Below are 21,662 nucleotides of genomic sequence, written 5' to 3' on the forward strand. Positions count from 1 at the left end.
ATGAACTCACTGGTTTCTTTAGATCACTTTGCTCTCATTTCTCTTCTGCAGAAGGGTAAAAGTTCAGCTCTATATAGTGCTGCACAAAGAAATCCCACAAGATTAGTGGTAGTTTCAGTATCGTATATGTAGGACTAGATTTTAGGGAGTGGTTAATAACAGGAAAAGTAAGCACCTCTTTAATATACAATTCTACATTTCAGATCTTGCTTGTGTACATAAAAAGTAAAAAGAACTTCATAGAAATCATCTGAAAGTTTCTAAGAATTGAAATGTTTAGTAGCATAGGTGCATCGCTGGTTGGTAACTGAAGTGTTCACGTTTCACTTGGTAGTTTTGACATTATCTAACCCACAATGTAAATTAGATTATGCTCATTCAGGTATTCTTAGTAGTTTCATTTTCAACACAAAATTTTAGATAAGGCCTTTGATAAAATACTGTATCAGTTGTCCTACAAAATACTGTCTCCTTCCTTGGGAAACTCATGCATCCAGAATGTCTTTTAAGAAGATCATAAATTAACTCTTTTAATGGTATAAAATATTTTGAATGTTTATTCTTTGTATTTTCTTTGGAAATGATCTTAGAAAGAAACTGATTATTTATTTTGTATGCGCTGGATAACAAAGCTTACTTTTAAAAAGGAAGAAAATTTGAATATGAGAGATACAGTCACTCCTATTATTTTGGAAATACATCTTCTAAACTCTATATATAAGACAGACTATAAGACAAGGGATAGACAGCTTGAGGGCTGGTTTATCCAGGGTAAATATAAAACTCAAACTTACAGCTCACATTTATTCTCAGTAAATCTTAGAAGATGCCAAGGCCCACTGCTTTGCTTTTTCTTATTCAATAATACTAGTAAACGAGACACCATCTGAGCTGCCTGATTGAGAACATTTCCAAATGCTGTGAAAACATAATCCTATTCACAGCGTAACACGCATCTCACATTACAGTGCAATAGGTATCTATGGAATAATCAGCACCTTCAAAAAGCCTCCTCGATGTGATATGTCAGATATGACTCAAAAGTAAAATGGTTAGGGAACAGTGCTGCTGGATATCAGTTCTACACTTCACCTGAGCATCCAGCATACACATATTCCATCTACCAATTTGCCTTCCCAAATGCCATCACTGCATTAACATTTTTTATGCATTCCACAGCAATGACAAATTGTTTTCTAACTGTAGTGCCAGATTTAGTATGCGAAAGACACATTTGCCTCTGCCAACAAACCAATAATTCTCACTAACATCTTCAGAGTTACAACATTTATAAAGTTGCAAAGTGGAGTAAACAAACCATCTGTTTGGCTTTTCCATATATGTCATGCTTATTAGCATATTACGATTCATTTAGTAAACAAATTTGGTGATTTCGTTCACGTCAAAGTTAGATCGGAAGCTTGAAGATGATTAACATTCCTGGGACAAGCACATTAATACATTGCTTCCTCTGCAAAGTTAAATGGCTTCTCAGGAGAATCGCCCCTTGTTGACAAGATGAGACTGTCAATTTTGTTTGCCTGCCACATTAGGGGCCGTAAGGGGAAGGCCGGTTCTGAGAGAGGGGAGTCATGTAGGCGGCATAATTCACTGTGAATTAAGAAAAGAAGTCTAATTCTGATAAATGGTCGACCCCAATACATCCTACCTGTTATTACAACAGACATGCCATATCTGTGCAGTAAATTAGCTAAACCCCTCAAGAGTTTGGTGGGAGCTTATCTTCAAGTGAATAATTTGAATGTAGAGGGAACTGTCTGCGTGACCAGTATGGATGATTTGTTTTATATTGAAAGGATTGAAATGACTGAGTTTCATACTTCTAATTTGCAAGAATTTGCTTAGGTTTTATTTCTTGCATTTAGTATGGACTTTTACATTTTGGGTTTTTTGCATATTACCCACTAAATTTTACATTGAATTTTCTTCCTGAACTAGGGTATGGTTTTCAGATCTTCTGGAGAGAATCTTTAAATAACAGCCTATAGAACCACTACTAGTTTTACAGAAGGTCATAGGACCAAAAATGTCACTTAATTCACAGAGCCAGAAGCATTCTACCATTAATAAATGGTAATATAAGAATTGTGAGTTGAGTATGACAGTAGTATTGTAGCAATCCAGATAAGAATAGAGCTAATGAGAGGCAGAGGTTCTAATTTTTCATTTCTGTAGATTTAGATGTAGCAGGTTTACATCTCTGTGCAGGATCCTTGTTGGCTCAGTATTTCCACAGTACACTTAAACCTATTATTATTTCCCAGATTGGATAAAAATCTGTCTTTCTCTCTATCCCTGTCTTCATATACATATGTATACACACATATATACAGATGCACATATATACACACATTTGGTGTCCACTGTGTACATCACTATGATTCTGGACAATATTACTTGAAAAATTTAGGGGAGTATGTGTGTGTGTGTGCTGAACTGACAGTTCAGAGGAAAATGAGACAAAACTAATCTGGAGTGGGCCTCAATTCTTTTTCACCTGAGGCATTATAATTAATGATCAAGTATTTCATTTCAATTATTTAAGTTTAGAATGGCTCAAAAGTGATAAAGAATTAAGAATTAAATGTTAAGACATTTTATGTAACCTGTAGCTAAACTCACTATTCAATTTCTGACTTCTACAGTTTGATTTTCTAATTTGATCATGAGACTTTTTATTTTTTGACTTTTTATAACTTTTTGCTTTTAAGGATGATCTTAGTCTTCTAGAATCATTTGATAAATCCACAGTATAGAAAGAGAACAAAGGTTCAGAGGAAATATTTGTAATTCCAAGCATAGCCCAAGTTATAGGGCTTTTGCATGACCTAACTTTGTCAATTCCCTTTGCAACTCATTAGGGTATTAACAGTTTCAGAATGACCTTTGGTTGTATCACCACTATGTTTTCTTAAATAATCCATCATGCTTCCTACCTTGAGATCATTGTCTTCTTCCCTTCTATAGTATATTTTGGGATAACCTTCTTTAAGACTCCTGCATATTACTGATTGAAGGTGCAGAAATATACTTCTAAGTATCTCCTATGGGCACAGTGTTCTCCTTGACCTATAGGACACATAGGTTGAACAAGATTTGGCTTTTCTCCTTGTAAGTTACCATCTTGGGGCCAAATTTGGGGCATTGTCTTAATTAGGACCACTGCACTTACTAAGACTAGGTCCTTACCCTTTCTACCTATGAAGTTGTTTTTTCTCTCCATCCCTGGCATGTCTACCTAATCAAAGCAAGTAGCAATAGCCTTCATACTGTTTATGTTCTTGTAAAATATAAGAAGTTCTAATTCAGTCTAGATTTTTCTAGTGATGTTTCCCTCTTTTCTGGAAATAAATATTCACAACACTATCTTTCTAGAAAAAAGGATCTCTATCCCTGGAGAACTCAAAATTGGTTCCTGAATGGCTTCCTTCTTCCACTTGTTATGTGCAACTGAATGTGGCTTCATCTGCTAGGGATCCTCCTTCTGTTTCCTGTGCTCTCTGGGCATCCTCCCATTTTAGGATCCTCTTCTCTCTACATCTGATTACCAGTAGGTGAAAGTTCTTTCTGTGACTCTTCCATCTTCCCTTCCTTTTCACCTATTCAGTTTTGCTGATCCAAATAAACTTGTAATTTTACTTAAATTGCTCTTAACCCTAGGTCTTTGTATCTCTTGAGGACCGTATTTTATGGCAGTTAATGGTTTGGATTGACTGATTCAAGAGTCCAACAATAGGTCTTTGTTAAAATTAAGTGCTGCCTTTTGTCCATTCTATGGAGGCTGAACCCTATCCATCTTGTGGGGCAGGATCAGTACTCAAGCAGAATTTCAGTCTGTCTGCTTTCCCTCGTCCTGCTGTCCTTCTTTCCACCCCAAGAATACTGTGTGAATTTTGTAGAAAACTCCAAGCCCACTATCATGAAAATGAACCAGCAGACTTGCCACAGCCCATTCTTCTCATGCCTACGTCAAGTGTTTTGCATATGGCATTTAGGAGGATTATTAAACAAAAATGAAATAGATTAAGAAATGAACATAAAAGAATCAATTCTCTTGAACTGTGGTTGCATAATGGAAATCGACTACCATGAATGAACCCGTGTACTGAAGTTATGAAGAGCAGAGCTAATGCACTGCCATGAGTTCATCTTTATTATTGCATTACACCTGAATCAATTGATAAAGTAGTTTTTTTTTTTTAAAGCGAGGGATGGCACTTAATTGAATAAAAGTCAATGTAATTATATTAGCAGAGGCCAACAGTACTGCTGACAGCGGAAAAGGGACACTGTTGAACAGAGTGCCAGAGCTGGTCTACACATTTCTGCACATCGTTTGTTTGACAGATATTGAGGGCTGGTACATCATCTAATTAGATTACAGATTTCTACTGCTGTAAGTGAGAAATGAAGAGAAAATCTCTTCCTGGTAACATATCGGTGGAGATGTGTAATTTCACAAGTCATCTTGGGGAAGATGTGTCCATCTGGGTGATCAGTGTGTCCTTTTGTCAATGTTAATTTATTCTTCCTTGTTTGGTGTGTCATAATGTGACTGCTGTGTGTCTGGCTGCTGTTGTCTCAGCAATGAACCTAGGAAATGGTAACTGTAGATGTGAGAGAAGCAACAGAGAGTTCTAGACTACAGTCCTCGAAAAGTGTGTGCTTACAAAATTAAGAAAAGGGGGAAGGGTGTTAAAAATAATAAACAGGTAGGATTTCATGAATTGCTTATAGTTGCCAGATTGTTTTATTTATAGTAATAGTATGTAGTGCAACTCCATTTCCACATTGTTGTAATAACTCTAGTGATGTTGTACCCACATATTAAAGATTTCACAGTAGGCATTTCCTGCACTCTGCTTAGCAACCTGCACTTGAAGTCATCTGCCATCTGACACCAAGGAAACGGGGAATCACTGTTTCAGAGCCGGGACCATGGGGACATCTTCTGTTTATCATTCACATACCCACACACTGCATGCATCTGTTTAGAACTCATTTATGGATGATGGCAATGCTGTGAATTTGGTTTACCTTGATTTGATTTATGATTTTTGGATTATGCAGCTGATCTGAAAATCATCAAGACAGCCTATGGGATGATGGCTTATGACAGAAAATAACTTTGTGATCAGAACATTTTAAATCCCTATTTTATTGTTTAAGTTTTGTAAAAACCAGATGTCTAGAATGTGAATTTGTTTTCTCTCTCTCTCTCTCTTTTTCTCTCTTTCTCTCTCTGTCTCTCATTCTTGCTTTCTTTTGTGATCGATTTAGCAAAAGATTAGAAAGCTGATCTTATTATCACAAGGTAAGCTCAGCCTTCCTAAGTGCAGTGTGGAGAGGGCTGCTGCCCCTCTGTCCCTTAAAACCCAGAGTGCTATATATTGTCCTGTGTGGAAAGGTGGAGAAGTCTTCCTCACCTTTCTTGTCTCTGAGGCACATACCTCTCAACCATCTCTAGGAAGTACTAGCCACGCTTGTCACCAAATGGAGTGGCTCATTTTGGTCTTCCATATTTTTTGATTATAATCAGGAGGTTTGTTGGAACTTTATACCAGCCATTCAGGTCATTTGTATTATCACAATTACTTCTCCAAGATGTAGAGCTTCCACCACTACTGAGAAGCTTTTATTATTATCTGTATATTCATTGCTTTATTTTTTTTGAAAGGGCAACTTTCAATCTTCAATTTAGGTACTTGTCAAACATGTGAGCCTTTGCAGGTGGAGAGAGGTATATGCCCAAGGGCACTTTAAAAGTAAATGGGGGATGTAAATACAAAGGCCCTGTTCTCAGATAGATGGTAACACTCCAGGCTTTGAAAATCATCATGTCCCTGTGCATTTGCCCCTCTGAGACAAATTCTGTCTTTTTTTTACACAAGCAAAATATTCAGAGAGTAAAGTTTTGCTTGTCTTAAAGAAGTTTGGGTTCCAGTTGTTAAAATAGGGGGACCCTGTTTTATTGTTGTGCCTGATTTTTTATTTGGGTTTGGGGGGGTTCTTTTTTCTTTTTTTTTGTACTCACCATGTTTTAATTTTGTCCCTTTGGGCGGGTGGGTTCTATTTTAAAAATCAATTTGTTTTTTAGCTTTTGTTTAAAATTATAGAGCAGAACTGCTTAATGAAAATATTTTTCAACACTAAAATTCAGCAACTTCTGAAAAGCAAATATATTTTATTAGTAGATTTAACTGAGATGCCAACTCATTCAAAAAAAGGGATAAAGACATATTTCAAATTGCTAATCTATTAAGTTAATATTTTTCTTAAAGTTTGAATTGTAGGGGGTGGAGGGAGATTTCATTGTTTTGAGATTATACCTAAATTATCTGTACTATTTCTTTTAAACATGGGTTCTTTTCATACCTCAAAATACAGTGTGTGCTGTATAAAAACAAGATGTTTTGTTGTTTTTAGGTAAATTTAGAATATCCATTTAGACAAGCAGAAAGTTTCCATTCTTTTATCCTATTTAATACTCTGAAATTTCTGCTGAGATCCTCTGTAGCTAATGCTGCTTGCTACCTAGTAAAACTAACAGAACATTCATTGAGAAAAAGGTGCGTGGGTTTGCATTCATCCTACCATTGAAGAATTTTACTCTTATAAAAATGACGTTAATGGGAAGTTACCCTTACTGCACCTCCCACCAACACCACTGACTCCCAGATCCTGAGGATGCAGGGAAATGCTTGCTTTTAGAATGGTGTAATTAGCAGTGAATGTGCTTATCTTATGCCCAGTGAAAGCCGAATCAATTTTAAAATGCTTTCCTTTTTCTCACCCCTCCCCACTCCCTGTGCACCTACCCCCTTCCCTCTTGTTTTCCTAGACACAGTGCCAACATAAATCTGCATCGTAAACTATTGACCAAAGAACTCGATGACATGGGCCTGGATTCATCGCAGCCCTCTCTTAGCAAGGACCTCCGGGATGAATTTTTGGTGAAGATCTATGGTGCCCAGCACCCCATGGGGCTAGACGTCAGGGAAGACGCCTCCTCTCCCGCAGGGACTGAAGACTCTCACCTGAACGGGTATGGGAGGGGTATGGCAGAGGACTACATGGTCCTTGACCTGAGCACCACCTCCAGCCTCCAGTCCAGCAGCAGCATCCATTCCTCTAGAGAATCCGACGCAGGCAGCGACGAGGGGATTCTTCTCGACGACATTGACGGGGCGAGTGACAGTGGGGAGTCGGCACACAAGGCTGAGGCCCCTGCCCTCCCTGCCAGCCTAGGGGCTGAAGTTTCAGGATCTCTAATGTTCAGCAGCTTGTCTGGGAGCAATGGTGGGATCATGTGCAACATTTGCCACAAAATGTACAGCAACAAGGGGACCCTGAGAGTGCACTACAAAACCGTGCATTTGCGAGAAATGCACAAGTGCAAAGTCCCCGGTTGCAATATGATGTTTTCCTCTGTACGAAGCCGGAATCGGCACAGTCAGAACCCTAATCTCCACAAAAACATTCCCTTCACTTCAGTAGATTAGTCTCAGAACGGACACTACAAATGCCAGCCCTCACCAGATGGCCTACTTGTTTGAACTGCCATAGTCAGTGTGCGCTTATGTACTTGGGGGGGGGGTGTCAGTGTGTGTGTGTGTACATATATAGGCACTGTGTCTACATATACACACACACATATTTTCTTTAGATAAAAAAGATGAACACTAGGTGCTTTTGAATTTTTTTTTCATTTTTCCTTCATAGTTTTGGGGAAGCAGTGGAATCTTTAATTTGGGGGAGGGTAAGATCAGAGTACTCCTATAAACACATGTACACACACACAAAGCGTGCAAATAGCCCCAATTTTGACAGAATAATTCTTGGTCTTCCCCAAAAAGACAATTTGTTGTACCCATGACTGTTGCCTGCAAAAAATAAAAGGGAAAGAAAGAAAAAGAAATGAAAAGGAACTTCTTATAGTTGTCTTTTGTGAACTTTAAGGTTTTGAGAGAATCTTCAATTAAAGCATGGCAGATTCACCTGTAAATATTTAGCCTTGAGAGGCCATTGATGTAAAACAGTTGTATTGATGGTTGTTTAACTCTTTTGTTTAATTTTTACAGTTACATCCAGCTGTTAGATAGACAGAAAAAAAAAATAGTTTGCTGGCTAGCTCTACTCATTTATGTTAGCATTAATGCACATTTTTTTTAAAAAACATGGTCTTGTTTTTACTACCTGTTAGATATAGCGATAAAGGTGCTGGCATGCTTTACAGCACAGATCTGATTTTTTAAAATGTCCTATGCTAGTACATAAACCCAGTCATGCACTTTTTTCATACACTACAAGGGGATGTGTAATATCCATGCTTCTTTTTTATCCTTAAACTATTGCCATACTTCAGTAAGTGTCTTTTTTAAAAAAAACCCACTTGTATAAAAATGGTCTGGTCAGTATAGGGCACAAATGCCAAACAAAAGTATTAGTGTTAACACAAAACTGCCAACTTTGCACAAGTTTCCAGAAAAGAAAATACAATTAGTCACTCAACATAACCACAGGCCAATTTGTCGGCCACCAGAAAACCGCTTTAAAAAAAAAACACTTGGTGATTCTTTCAAGTGCCGAATGTTATTAGAATCAACATTGCATCCTTCTTGCTTATATGTTAAGTTACATAAAAGGAAAACAAAATTATGTGGTGTGAAGCAGCCAAGGCATTTATTCTTTAGAGGCAGGATAATATTTCAGGGTACAAAAGCCCAAATTACTCACTATGGAACAAAGCGGAATACAGTCAAAGAGTTGACACTCATTTCCAAGGCTCTAACCCTTATCCTTTAAAAAGAAAGAAAAAGTCTAAACTGGGTTAGTCTGTCATACGGCTGTCTAATTTGTTGCAAATTCTGCAGTAGTACTGTGATTCAGGCCTTCTTGATAGAAAAAAAATCAAAAGACATTTAACAGCAGCAGTACTTGGAAGCTTTGAAAACATGTGCTAAACTTGAATTGAGCAACACTCCTTTCTGAAAAGCCAGAAGAAGGAGGGTTTAAAATAGGATCTCTCACTGTTTAGTGTTTTGTGTTTCCCACACGATTTGTCAGAGAGAAATGAAAGCAAGCCTGAAACCAAGCAATTGAGAGTGAGAAAGAGGGGGAGACGACTCTCCAAACCTTTTTTGTTTTGTTTTGTTTCCGATGTTTACACATGTTGCCTGAGCTGGTTAACCACATCGGCAGCCCCAGCTACCACAACATACTGACTAAATGATGATATTTACTCAAGTTCAGTCTGCAGCCAAAACCATTAGGGCGTGCATTGCAGACTATGTTTTGTTGTCTTTCTTTTTTCTTTTTTTTAAGTGGAGGGGAAGAAAAGATAAACAAGGAATATTTTGTCAAACGATACACGGTAATTTAAAGAGAATGTATTTCTTTTCTGTATTGAATGGCCTCAAACATTTCCCTCAGTCTAAAGTTTAGCAATATCCCTTTGTTTTAATTTTTCATGTCATTTCCATTTTTCATATGTTTTATAATTATTTTTCTATGTTCACATCAGCATTCACTTCCGTTAAATTTGCCAAAGGAAACTGTTAATATGTTTCTATTATTATTCCTGTAGGATTTATTGTACCTCACAGTATTTATTGTTTCCAAAAATAAGCATCATTAGTTGGGGGTTCAGTATTTTTATTTGTGAAAATTTCAGAAACAATAGATTCTTAAAGATAAGCTAGCTGTGTCTAGGAGTTTTATCTTTTCACCTCCTTCAGCGGATGCTATGGGGTTCATTTAATTCTTCATTTGTTCTACAGTGAGGAAAGACCAATTTGCAGTACAAAAGAAACTATATCAAACACTATGTCTGTTAAATGACAAATGTTTACGGGAAAAAGCTGAGGAATTAGTAATAACCATTTTTGTTTTCTTGTACCTTTGAATTCCCCAAAGTCTTAATTGCTTTATTTTGGTGTTGTGTTAAATTGAATAGACAGAGATGTTTTCCTTTGTTTTATACCATATAAGACTCTGTACAGTATGTTTGTGAAAGATTGAACTAGAATAATGAAAGTTTGTTTGCAAACATCTTGGTCCTCTTAGCATTCTCTATATCGCGCTGTTGCCCCATTACCAAATGATTAGATTCAAAGGGGTGGAAAAATGCTTAACATCCCAACAGAAAGATTATGGAAACTCTGACTTTTGGAGTGTGCATAGACTAAATTATACCTAGTTTTGTAAAAATACATACACATTTTATTTCAGCAACTTTAAAGTATTAGTTGAGATATTCTAGAACTCCTCTGGTACAAAATCAATGTTTAGTCTGTTTAATTTAATGTCAAGGAAAAGGTCAGGTGGCCCTAGTGAGTGAATTGCATAGCTGTCAGCAGGTCACATCAGCAAATGAACCAAACTTAGAACAAATGTTTGTTACTTGGCACAAACCAGGCTAAGGTATATGTATGGCCAGTTAGCAAAAGTCCAAGAGTAATAAGATTCTAGAAGTGGAACTTCCCTTGGTTGGAAACTTGAATGTGTTCCCCGTTCTTTGTCAGAGAAATGGCAGTGAGTCCTGGAGAGCTGGCACCTTCCAAGTATCTTCTCTATTTGCTACTACTGTGCCACAAGTGCCCAGTTGTTATGGTGGCCTTCTAAATGACTGAATACCACATCCCAGTGTAAAGCCCATTTGCTTAAAAGGGACAGGGGAGTGGATGGATGTAGTGCAGAAAAGGTAAAACCGTAGAATTGAACAATTCTTCTATTCCTAAAGTGTTGCTTTTACTTGAGTATGTGCCTAAGTGTAGTTTCTAGACTTAACTAGAATTCTAGTTAAGATGATGATCCCAAGGCTTGTTGATAAACAAGAAGGATGAAGACATCAGCATTTTAATCACTGAGGTCTTCACCTTTGCTCGTTTCTACTCATTTATTTTTTCATTATTAAAACAGCGTCTCTCTAGCTACATCCATTTTATCCTGGCTGAAAATGAGTACTCATGTAGGTTTTCATCCAACAAGTTTCCCCAAGCTTGGGCAGCATTTTATCACAGGCACTAAAGTAGGTGGTAGGTCTTACTGTGCATGTTCTCTAGCTGAGGTAGAAAGTTAACTGATCACTTTCAAGTATATTTTTGTAAATATCAGAAAGGCTTAGATTGCTCTGGGGAAATGTCTGCATGCTATGGAGGGAAGAAAACAAGGAAACGGATAGATACAAGTAATTTGGCTTAAAAAAAAATGTGATACAAAGCTTGACATTCTTTGTTCTGCTGTTGATTGCATTTAAGTCGACAGGTCTTCATCAGCTGCCTTGTTCAGCCTGATGCCTTTTAAAGGTTTACAGGTGGTGTTTTCCTTTTCAATATGACAAACTTTTTTTTTTTTTTTTTTGCAGTTTTTTGCCGGGGCTGGGTTTGAACCCACCACCTCCAGCATATGGGGCCAGTGCCCTACCCATTTGGGCCACAGGCGCCGCCCCAACATGACAAACTTTTTATAAAAAAAATTTTTATCACAACAGTGCCACTTTTTAAAGTGTTATATCTTTGGTCATGAATTTCCAGGCCCTTCCAGCGAGAGGTGAAAGGCATTGAACTGGTTAACAGCCCTATTAGTATATATTGCTTAAAAAAAAAAAAAAAAGCTTTGACTATATCAAGAATGGGCTGGACTGTTCTAGAGTCATTCTCCTTATTTTACTCAAGAGAGACTATGCACTAGGTTCTCACCAAATAAAATGTAACTTTCTTCCTCTTCCTCTGTATACACCCCAGATGTGTGCTAAGCAAATGAGAATGGGGGTGGCTGGCAATTAAAACATGAAGCTAGTGACCATATTGAGATGGACATGCTGCTCACTGCCAACTGCTTGACCTGAGCAGTCCTAACTTGTTATCTGGTCTGTTAGCACTGCGTTAGATTGACTAACAGAGTAAATAAAATTCAACTGGCATAAGACATACAACATCTGCTATCCTAAATAAACAAATCATCCAGAAGAAACTTTCTTTCATCCTGTGCCCACACATCTTTCTTAAGAGCTTCTTTTTAAAATTATGACAAAATTTTTTTAATGGTTTACCTTTCCCAAAACTTGAAATATTTAAATTAGGGGTTTTGCTTTTCTTTCTTAGATCTTAGGGGCCTAAATGAATGAGAAGGGTAATAATAGGCAGATAGCAACAAGACTGGCTGGCAGGTTCACAGTTTTTCCATAAGCAGACTAAATGACACTAAGTAGAGGGTTGGTTCCTACCCTGATTAGGGGTAGCTAGAAAAGAAAATTGTTAATGCCCTAGAAGTGCTCGCTTAAAGAGAAAAGTCTGGCACGAGTCTGCCTAGTGGTGGGCAGGAGTGTACAGATGTAGTGACCTGCAGAGTTCCCCATGACCAGGTGAGTTGCCAAATCTGCCTGAGAAAGGAATAGGAAAGCAGGGACAGCTGTGTGGAGTAGCTGATACTGCTTAGGGTCAGGAGAGCCCACAAGGACAGCTGTGGGTTTTTGCCTTGAATGGGAAGTGGTGCTGGAGTCCCCTGGTGATGGTGGGGACAATAGATGCCACAGGTCACTCAGGCTATAGAAAAGGCTGGTGAAACCTAGTTCTAACCATCACGAGTGGAGCAGTACACCAGAGTGCTGTCTAGCATGGACCTGCCCCTTTCTCCATCATTACTAAGGATTGCCACTGTAGCAACACAACAAGGCTGCGATCATGATGCTCCTTGGCCAGAGATCTGATCAAAATGGAAGCTTGTTACCTGTCCCGCAAGGTGTATAAGTAACAGAATTCTACTTTCATATTTTCCCTCAGAGATAAACCACACATGGTAGTCTTGCTCATGTTAATAGTAAGACCATATTTGATCTGACCCAGACTCATTTCCATATTTCTTACAGTTGGAGAGTTATAAATGGTAATTTTTAAATAGTATTATTTAAATCCGTCTATAAAATCAGTCACTGAAGTATCTTATCATCACTGTTGCCCAAATACCCATCCTTCCTTGTGTCTTTTCGGCATCCTCATTCTTCCTCCACCTTGCACAAAATGATTTTTATGGTCATTCAGCAATAACTAGACATCAAATACCATAGTTTGGGGCATTTGATGAAATCCAAATGCCTAATAACAGAGGGTTTAAAAAAATAAGCATTTTTACACGTACACTGAATTGGATCAGCATTATTGTTCATTATAATGCTATATATATTTTTTAAGCAACGCACTATGGTTGTCATAAAACTATCTTTATTCTTCTCCTCTAAAATGTTGTTGTAAATTCATTTGACCTTTACTGCAGGAAAAAAAAAATCTTTTTTATATGGGGTATGAAGACAAGGCTCAGTTTGTAACAAATAGTGGACCGTTACAAAAGAGGAAAAGAAAAAGCCAGGGCTGAGCAGCGAGAAGCTTCAGTTCAATTTCACCTCATATCTTTCTAATAACTTACTTGTCACTTTATTACCTTCCAGTAATGTGAACACTGCTGACAAGACTGTCACACTAACAGCAGACAACACCCTCTCTGCTTCAGCCCCAGCTCTCCTGGCTACTTATTGCCCTGGCCCTGAAGGGACACAAACTAATAGTGTGCTTTCCAGTTCAGCACTTGGCCATCAAATATAAAAGGATGCGTAATTGCCTGTTTATCCCTTGTGAAGGGGAAATTGAGTACAAGGGCCAGGCTTTCCCACCAAGTTCCCTGATGTACACACACATTCACAATCGGGGTGTGTGTGTGTCCCTCCGCCTCTCCCCCTCCCTCCCCCTTTTCTTCTCTCTTCCGTCTTTCTCCCCTCCTAACCCACAGCGCATACACATACCTGCTGTGTTTTGGAAAGCCCGAGGCTGGCTCTAGGTGCTCTCTCCAGCTGTTAAGTGGACAGTAACAAGATGACTTCTTAAATAAAGGGTCAATAGAGAGATGCTGTTGGTGACAGCGTTATTTGCTTCTTTGAAAACTTGGGTATTGCAATTCCATACCCATCCATTTTTGGAGTACTGGATGCGGCCCTATAATTAGAGCAAATTTTCCACAAGTCAGTGGCATAAGGTCCATTAGATTGGCCCATGTTCTATAAGGAAAATAAAATAGTTTCTTTCCTCCTCAAAAAGTGCACATGACATAAACAAATCAGTTACTCATGGTGGTTAAAAAAATGATTTTTCAGTCTTTGCATTAAACAATTGGCCTAAAGTGTACAAATATGTCATTCAGTGACAGCTTCCAAATCCATCATGTAATGTGACAGATTAACTTTCATTGTGGCAAATCGGACTGACAATCTTAAAAAGAAAAATGGCACCAGTCATGATTTAATGACTTTAATCATTAAAGCGAGAACTACCCTATCTGTATAAGGTAAATTATCTATTGTGGAGAACTTGAGTATGTGTGAGCTCAGTGAACTTTACAAGACAGAGTGACGAAGCAACCAAAGGTACAAAGGGAGAATATGTGGCAATGTTATATTCCAGAAGACCTTGAGTCCAAATCGCATGTCAGCATTGGCTGCTATTTGTGTACATTGAACTACTTCAGTGACGGTGGGAAAAGCCAGAGTGCTGGAGTGTCTGCTTTATGGACAGACCGCCCCACCCTAGGGCAGCACGTCTAACAGGAGACAGTTGACTCCTGCTATGAACAGTCTCATTTCAAATAAGGTATTAATCAACGAAAGGAGACACATGCCTGTGTCATCTTTGATGTGAACTTGTGCAAGGAGAGCAAAGCAACAGATTTAGGGACAGCCTATTATGTTGACAAACCCGTGCTAAATCATTTCATGAACCAGTCTGAAGACTGGGAAGAAAAGCACTTTGAGCAAAGACTCTCGGGTCAGAGAATAGACAGTTTGTTAACTTGATGTTTTTTAAGTTCCCCAGTAGGTATGTATTATGATCATGTGTGAAACATCTTAATAGAATCTTAAATTAATTAAAAACTCAATTGCCAAAATTGCACAAATTGTGCTAGCCAATATTAGCTTTCTCCTCCTAACTCTAAACAGAGATGCTTAAGGACCATTTCTAATATTTTTTAATGCTTTATTTAGTTGCTTTTTTTTTTTGAAAGAATGTTTGAAGGGAAGGAAGAGCAGAAAAAAGTATTTTAGGAAAAATGGAAAGAAGTAGATAGTACATATAAAGTATATTTCTTGAAGAAAGAGAGAGTATCTAAGTGCTATAGCAAGACTTTATAAGGCTTCCTGTTGCCAAATGTGATGCTGAGATAATGCACAGCTAAGATGGCAAATGCATCAATTATTAACCTGCTCTGCCCACTTCTGTTATGGAATGCAAGGACTGAGAGGTGACTCTGGGGAGACCATGGATGTGTGAGAGAGAGCTTCACTCATCTGGCCCTGGAAATGTTTTCCAAAAGAGGGGGAGAAAGCTCCAGCCCTCTTGGTAGTCCCCTGCAAGGTGAGCTGACTGGGCACTGTTTCAGTGGGAGCCTTGCTGCCTGCCTGTTCCGTGCTAGGAGATAAAGCATCCCCCACCAGACACGTGAATCAGTGGTGTTGCCATGAGAAGCACTGATTCATGAGGTATGATGCTGTTGAACTCCCAGACAATGTGCTGAGTTAATAGGTTCACTTGAGATGTATAAACCAAGGCCGATTGTTTATTTTTTTTTTATCTAGGACTCAATTTGGAGCGTTTTTGCATGTCTTTGTACAGAGTAATCCATTTCTCTCATTGCCTATCTTAATCTCCCCTGACTTTTCCATTATCTTTCTCTTTCCTGCCTTTTGCTCCCCCTCTGATCTCATCCACACCCCTCAAAAAAGCATCCTTTCTAAAGCAAGAAGGTAGAACACTCCCTCCTTTGTCCTGGTTTTGATTGCTTTGGAAATATATGTGTGTTCTACCCTGCCCAGGGTTTACATAACATGAATTAAGCAAATGAAATGTTCTGGTATTATATATTAACCTGATATGACTATCTAAGATTCATAATATATGGTGCACTCACTTTCCTGTGCGAACTTTGGTACAACTGCCTTGCAGAGAATCTTACCATTTTCCTACTACTGCTAGTATGAAGAGGGCAGGAGAGCTGAAGGTGGGTATGTGAAGGTCAGAGTGGTGAGGATAGTTGAGAAGCCAGAGAAGACATGGGTCTGAGACCCCCTGGGCATTCCAGTGTGCGGTCCACATGACAGACAGTCCGACATACCAGGGGTGGTCCCCAGATGAGGCAAATGCCCATTTTCACAACTTCCCTCATACCCCCCCTGGCTTATTCCATGAAGCCCTTGCTGCTTTTCTGCTTCCTCAAAGGTAGGGGGAGAGGGCAGGGTGGGCTCTGGGAAAGAAAGTTCTCTGCTCTCTCGTGTTGACCATGGAATAATCCCTTGAACTAGCAAGATCCCTGACACAAGTGGGAGGACACATAATTTTCTCACCCAAACCCGCTGGTGTGTCTCTGATGACAAACCTCAGCCTACGTATCTGACAGCAAAAGTGGCCAAAGGGAATTGAAATATCTTAAGGAAAAGAAATTTTCATCTAGATGTCCTCTCCCTCTCCCAAAGTTTAGAGGTTTAATCCTTTTTTGTTTATTGTGTTCTCATCTGCATCAACCCAGTCTCTTCCACTAAGCCTACCGCAGAATCAAAGTCTGTACTACAAAAAGTAACTGCACCAAGGGACAGGGTCAGCTTGCATCTCCCTGATCTAATAATTGTGATGTTGATAGCTTCATAAATACTGTATGTATCTTAAGCAAGGGTTTTGTTTGTGTTTTGTTGTTTTGCTTTTTGGTTTGTTTTTATTAGTAGTCTAAGGTAATTAAAATTTTTTATTTGCTATTTCCTTTGTTGTATTTTCTGTACTATAACTGTCTACAATATGTCTTTTGCATAAAATGCATAAGGGTTTGGGGATGTAAATGGAATTTTATTCATATTTTGTCCAAATACCTCTTGTAATTTGTATCAAAATTCTTGTACAATTTTTATATTAAAGATTTATCAGTCACTGATATCTTCTTACATTTTTGATTTAAAAAAACCTCAACAAACTTCAGTAGACCTTTATAAAATGCACCTACTAACACTTCATGTCACAGTCTAACTCACCCTGTATAACATACTGTTGGCTAACAGAGCCAGCCTCCTATTTGGACCGAATCATGGGGTTAACTAACAGGTGTCTTAGGAAGGCCAAACTCATCTTTTGCTCAGAGGGCAAAGCTGGGTCAGAGCTACAAAGATCCTAGGCCAGGGGTGTCCAACCATTTTTTCCTCTGCCTCTCAGTGGAAGAATAAGCATTATTTTGGGCCCACACATGGAATATACAAACACTAATGAAAACTGATTAGCACAACAAAAAGGTCCCTGCAGACTGTTCATGATACCCAACACCACAGAGAAGCGAGAAAAACGTCCTCACAAAACCAGCACATAACCTGCAGGCTGCAGGCTGCAGGTTGCACACCTCACTGGTCCCATCAGAGGCCAGCACACACCACCCTGCATCTTCCTCACAAAGCTGGGCCCTTAGGAATGCCTTTTCTATGTCTCTCCAGAATTCTGTTTCCCAAAGCCTTTGCCCCTGCTCTTTTGAGGAAAGAATGACTAAAAGAACAACTTGCGTGTCTTTGCACCTTAGTTTTCTTTCCGCAAATACATTTTCTTCCCTCTCCCACCCTTTTAAACTTGTGGACAGCAGCCACCAGGATGATGACTTAATATTTTTTCAGACTAAATGCTTGTCTTTTTGTTTATATTCTCTTGGCAGTTGTTTTCCGCAGATTGTGCTTGTTATGATCTAGAAATAAAACTAGCAGATGGAAAGATGTCATAATCGGTGACATTTTCTTCTCCTATCACACTGCTTGCAGGACACCGGAAAGATGCACAGCATAGAGAAGGTTGTTGATTCAGCAGTGTTCAGTGTGACCCCCACCTCTTAAACCCACCCTCAGTAAGACTTTGACTAACCCAGACCGTAACTTTGGCTAGAATCTCCTCTCCAGTGTAGCATTTTCTGTTCTCCCTCCCCAGAGCCGGATTTGCTCGTCTCCCCAGCCCGCACTGCTCCAGTTTCCTCTGACCTCTAACCACAGCTCAGGAGCTTTCCAGACACTAGAGCAACGAGCTGGCCCCAGGCCTCTGGATAGGCTGCTGGTGCCCCATGGGCCCCCAGGAGGCAGCTGTCCAACTTCAGATGTCACCTACTGAGTCCCTCCCCAGGCATCAAGGGTGCTGGCCACCATGCCTTGATGGGGGTCTCCCTTCATGCTTTCCCTGAGCACCCATAGAGGGGTTTGGGGGGTGAAAGCAAAGAAATGAAAGGTTAACAACTTTGGAGAAGTCAGCCTCCACTGAGGCATGTAGTTGTTAAATGTCACGGATGTGTTAACGCGCTCCTGTGGGGAATCCAAGTATAATTATGATCTTTTCATCTGTCATAACACGTCTGTAATTGGCAAGAGTTCTCCCTCAAACAGCTCCTTCTTCTCCTTAAAAAAAAAAAAGTGTTTTAAATGTTATTAAATGATGGAAATCCTGTTTAGCTAAGAGGCACCCATGAAGACAGCTCTTGGCACAGAGCTGATCAAAACTGCCTGGGTTGCGGCTAGATGCTCTCCTGAGCCACTGGAAGACTTGCCGTCTGCTAGTTTGCCCCGTGTCAGTTCACAATATGACAGTAGATTAAGTGCTACTAATTTAATAAAGCTGCTCTGAGGACGAATCTGATCTATCAGTGAAAGAGTAGAGAGGATGGCGTTGGTGAGGGCTTGGGGAGGAGTGGCTAAGAATATTGAATTGCCTGGAGTAATACTGGGGGGAGAATCTATTGATCCTCAGTAAGGCGCAGTTATTTTTAGTCACCTGACTCTTGGGCACCCAATCATTACCCATATTCATCAAAGATGTATAATGAACAGAGGTATTGATTAACAGGGGTAGCTGAAGAGATTTCCCAATAGTGCTAGTTCACACTGATAGGTCTCCAATGGGAATAGAGTCCATGCAGCCCTGGAACATAACTTATTGTGTTCTAGGTCCTTCAATCGATTTTGTTTTTGTAAGGGGGGTTGGGGGAGGGACAGCCTTGTACACAGTGGTACCCTCTTGACCTTTCTCTGAAACCTTCCTTGGAGAGAAAAGAAAAATCCCAACTCTCTGCGACAAGTACACAACCCTCTAAGTTCTCTGTCTCTGGCCAGGCTGGCTATCCTAGCTTACCTTTGATTGCTGTGTGTTATCTTGATTTACAGACATGTGCTCAAAGCGGGGACATGCCAGTCAGAGCTCAGAGCCATCAGGCATGTGAAGCTTTCCCTCCCCTAAAGATCAACATATGGCTTCAGGAAATTATCGTGTTAGGCTAATTGCACCGAGTTGGCATGGTAGGAACATAATGAGTCCCGGTTTCACATGCTGACCCCAAACCCAGTGATGCCAGCGCATAGTAACTTTCCAAGCATTTTGCCTCATGGCAGGAATCCTCATTGAGCTGCTGTTCGCAAAAGGCATTTGGTTGGATTTCTAGCGTGTGCCCTGAACCTGGGCCGCCGCCGCGTTCCAACCGTAGGAGGAAGTTTGATGTGCTGTTCACGGGAGCACTTGTCCTTCCAGAGAACTAGTGGTGACCCAAATGCCATAACCATCAGAAGCCATGTGCTGCCTGATGGGTGACATGCTGCTTAAAATGCTGATATGTAACTAGAAACCATTAAACCCCAGGGAGAAAAAAGTAAAGGATTAAGACAAGGACAGCTGTAAAAAATAAAGCTCAAATGCATCATTAGAAACCAGAAATTCACAAAGTAAAACTGTCTGTCATCCCCACTGGATATTAGCAACACTTGACTTGTATATTAATGAAATGCTGCAGGAACTCTGTCACCCCCTAAACGCTGAAGCGAGCGGCAGGTCTCTCTTTACTGCCGTTCCTCCTTACTTGATTCTTTCTTTTTTTTTTTTATGATGTTTAATTTTATTTGCCTCAGAGTATCCTCACCAGCCTGTCTTAATTTGTCTTACCTGGCCAGCAGACTTTCTCATCTTCAAGGGCCGTCTCTCCTTTCCACTGGGGCACTTTTCTCTGTGCCACCGTCAGCCTTGTCTTTGCCCTTCTTTAGTCTCTTCATCATCACGTTTGCTTCAATTTTTGTTTTCTTGGCTGTTACCATCTTTTTTTTTTTTTAAAGTTCAATATATTCTGATCCTCTGGGCTTAGACTGTTCCTTGACTTCTTTCCAAATATAAGAGCTGATAGGAAAAAAAAAATATCAAGGGGTTCAATAATTTTAAGCCGGGAGTTCTGTGCATTGTGTAGCAACTTCAAGTTTTTGGAATGCTCCAAAACTGGTTAGGAGCAATTGAATTTGGAAGTTATCAGGGTTTGGGGCATGTACTATGGGAGGTGATTTAAAATTATTAGGCCACTTCCAGGTTTTAAAAGAGATTCATTTTTACAAATATAAATGCTATTAACAATTCAGAGCACTCTCGTAATTCTCCATCTTTGTTCTTCCCCATGATCTCAATTTCAATTTTTCTTACTTTTTTTTCCTAAGTGGAGAATTTTCTTCCAAAGTTTCAGAAAGTCATTTGCTGGCTGAAAACAAGACACTTTATTTGATTATTTTCAGATGTCGCATCAATTGGTCTTCAGCAGAAAGTGATACTACAAGATGTTATGCTTTTATGCTTTCTGTTCTTTCAAAAACCACAAACGTGTGTGTTTGAAAATATGATGCTTTCCAAAGCCCTTAGCCTCACCCACAGAGCTCGGAAGTAAAGATGGTTTCAGGCTCACATATGGACTTGCCTTTTCACGGAAGCAAAAAAAAAAAAAAACCACTCACTTTTCTTATATCTACTATGAGTGTAAGAGGAGAGAGGGGAAAAGCCAGTAAGTTGTGAAATCCGGGAAGGTGAAACGTAGGTGAAATCTAAAAAGTGATGTAGGAATTGTGTTCTAAATACCTTAAAGGTGGGACGTTTTTATTATTCTCAAAGTTTGTGGGACATAGTAAGTGTTCAGTATTAAGAGAATAAATGGATGAGAGAATGGGGGACAGGAGTGGGAGGGTAGATTGAACCTTTGGTTAAGTGCCAAAGTCAGAGCTAGCCTTGGGATGGGGTAAGACGCTGCACACCTCCTCTGAATGCGGCTCTACCACCTCTGAATGCGGCTCTACCACCCAGACAGAATGCATGCGGCAGTCATTTGAGGGCTGGAAAAGTAAACAGTGAGTACAGCATTGAGGAAGAAGCCCAGAACACAAAGTACCACTAACATGGCAGTACTTTGCCATTGTTTTTCTCCAGTATGACCTGGCCTGACTGAACTCACTGCAACCCTAAACCAAGACATAGGCATCAGGGTTTGATCAGCAAAATCTCCAGAAGAAGCCCCTTAGTAAAGGAGTAGGGAAGAAATCAGCAAACGCTCAGGGACTCAGGGAGAAATTCTCTATCCTTTCTTTTTCTCCATTTTCTTGTGCCTGTCTCCCACCTAAGCAGTCCTGTGGTGAAAGCAATAGCCCCAGCAATGAAAACCTGTAGGGGCCAAAACTCTGTGGGGAGGAAAATCCCTGCCTCATTGGAGAAGCTGTTCTCCCCAAAGCCTGAGGAAACCCCTTGTGCTTTTTATCTTCATGTGTCCCACACACCCCCCCCACCCCCACACACTTGGCCCTG

The 21,662-nt window shown here is 39.7% G+C and overlaps 1 protein-coding gene across 2 annotated transcripts in view; it reads left to right on the forward strand.

The window, feature by feature from the left end:
* The window catches only part of BNC2 (basonuclin 2), a 301,545-nt gene extending 291,476 nt beyond the window's left edge, over nucleotides 1–10,069 (forward strand). For both annotated transcript variants that reach the window (XM_023508287.1, XM_023508289.1), the window contains one exon: nucleotides 6,863–10,069. In XM_023508287.1, coding sequence (XP_023364055.1) covers nucleotides 6,863–7,523 — 661 coding nt within the window. In that variant the 3' untranslated portion in view covers nucleotides 7,524–10,069. The remainder of the gene's footprint in view (nucleotides 1–6,862) is intronic.
* The last annotated feature ends 11,593 nt before the right edge of the window (nucleotides 10,070–21,662 follow it).

Source organism: Otolemur garnettii, unplaced genomic scaffold (genome assembly GCF_000181295.1).
Source record: "Otolemur garnettii isolate 467f Iridium unplaced genomic scaffold, OtoGar3 scaffold00006, whole genome shotgun sequence".
Classification (NCBI taxonomy): Eukaryota; Metazoa; Chordata; class Mammalia; order Primates; family Galagidae; genus Otolemur; species Otolemur garnettii.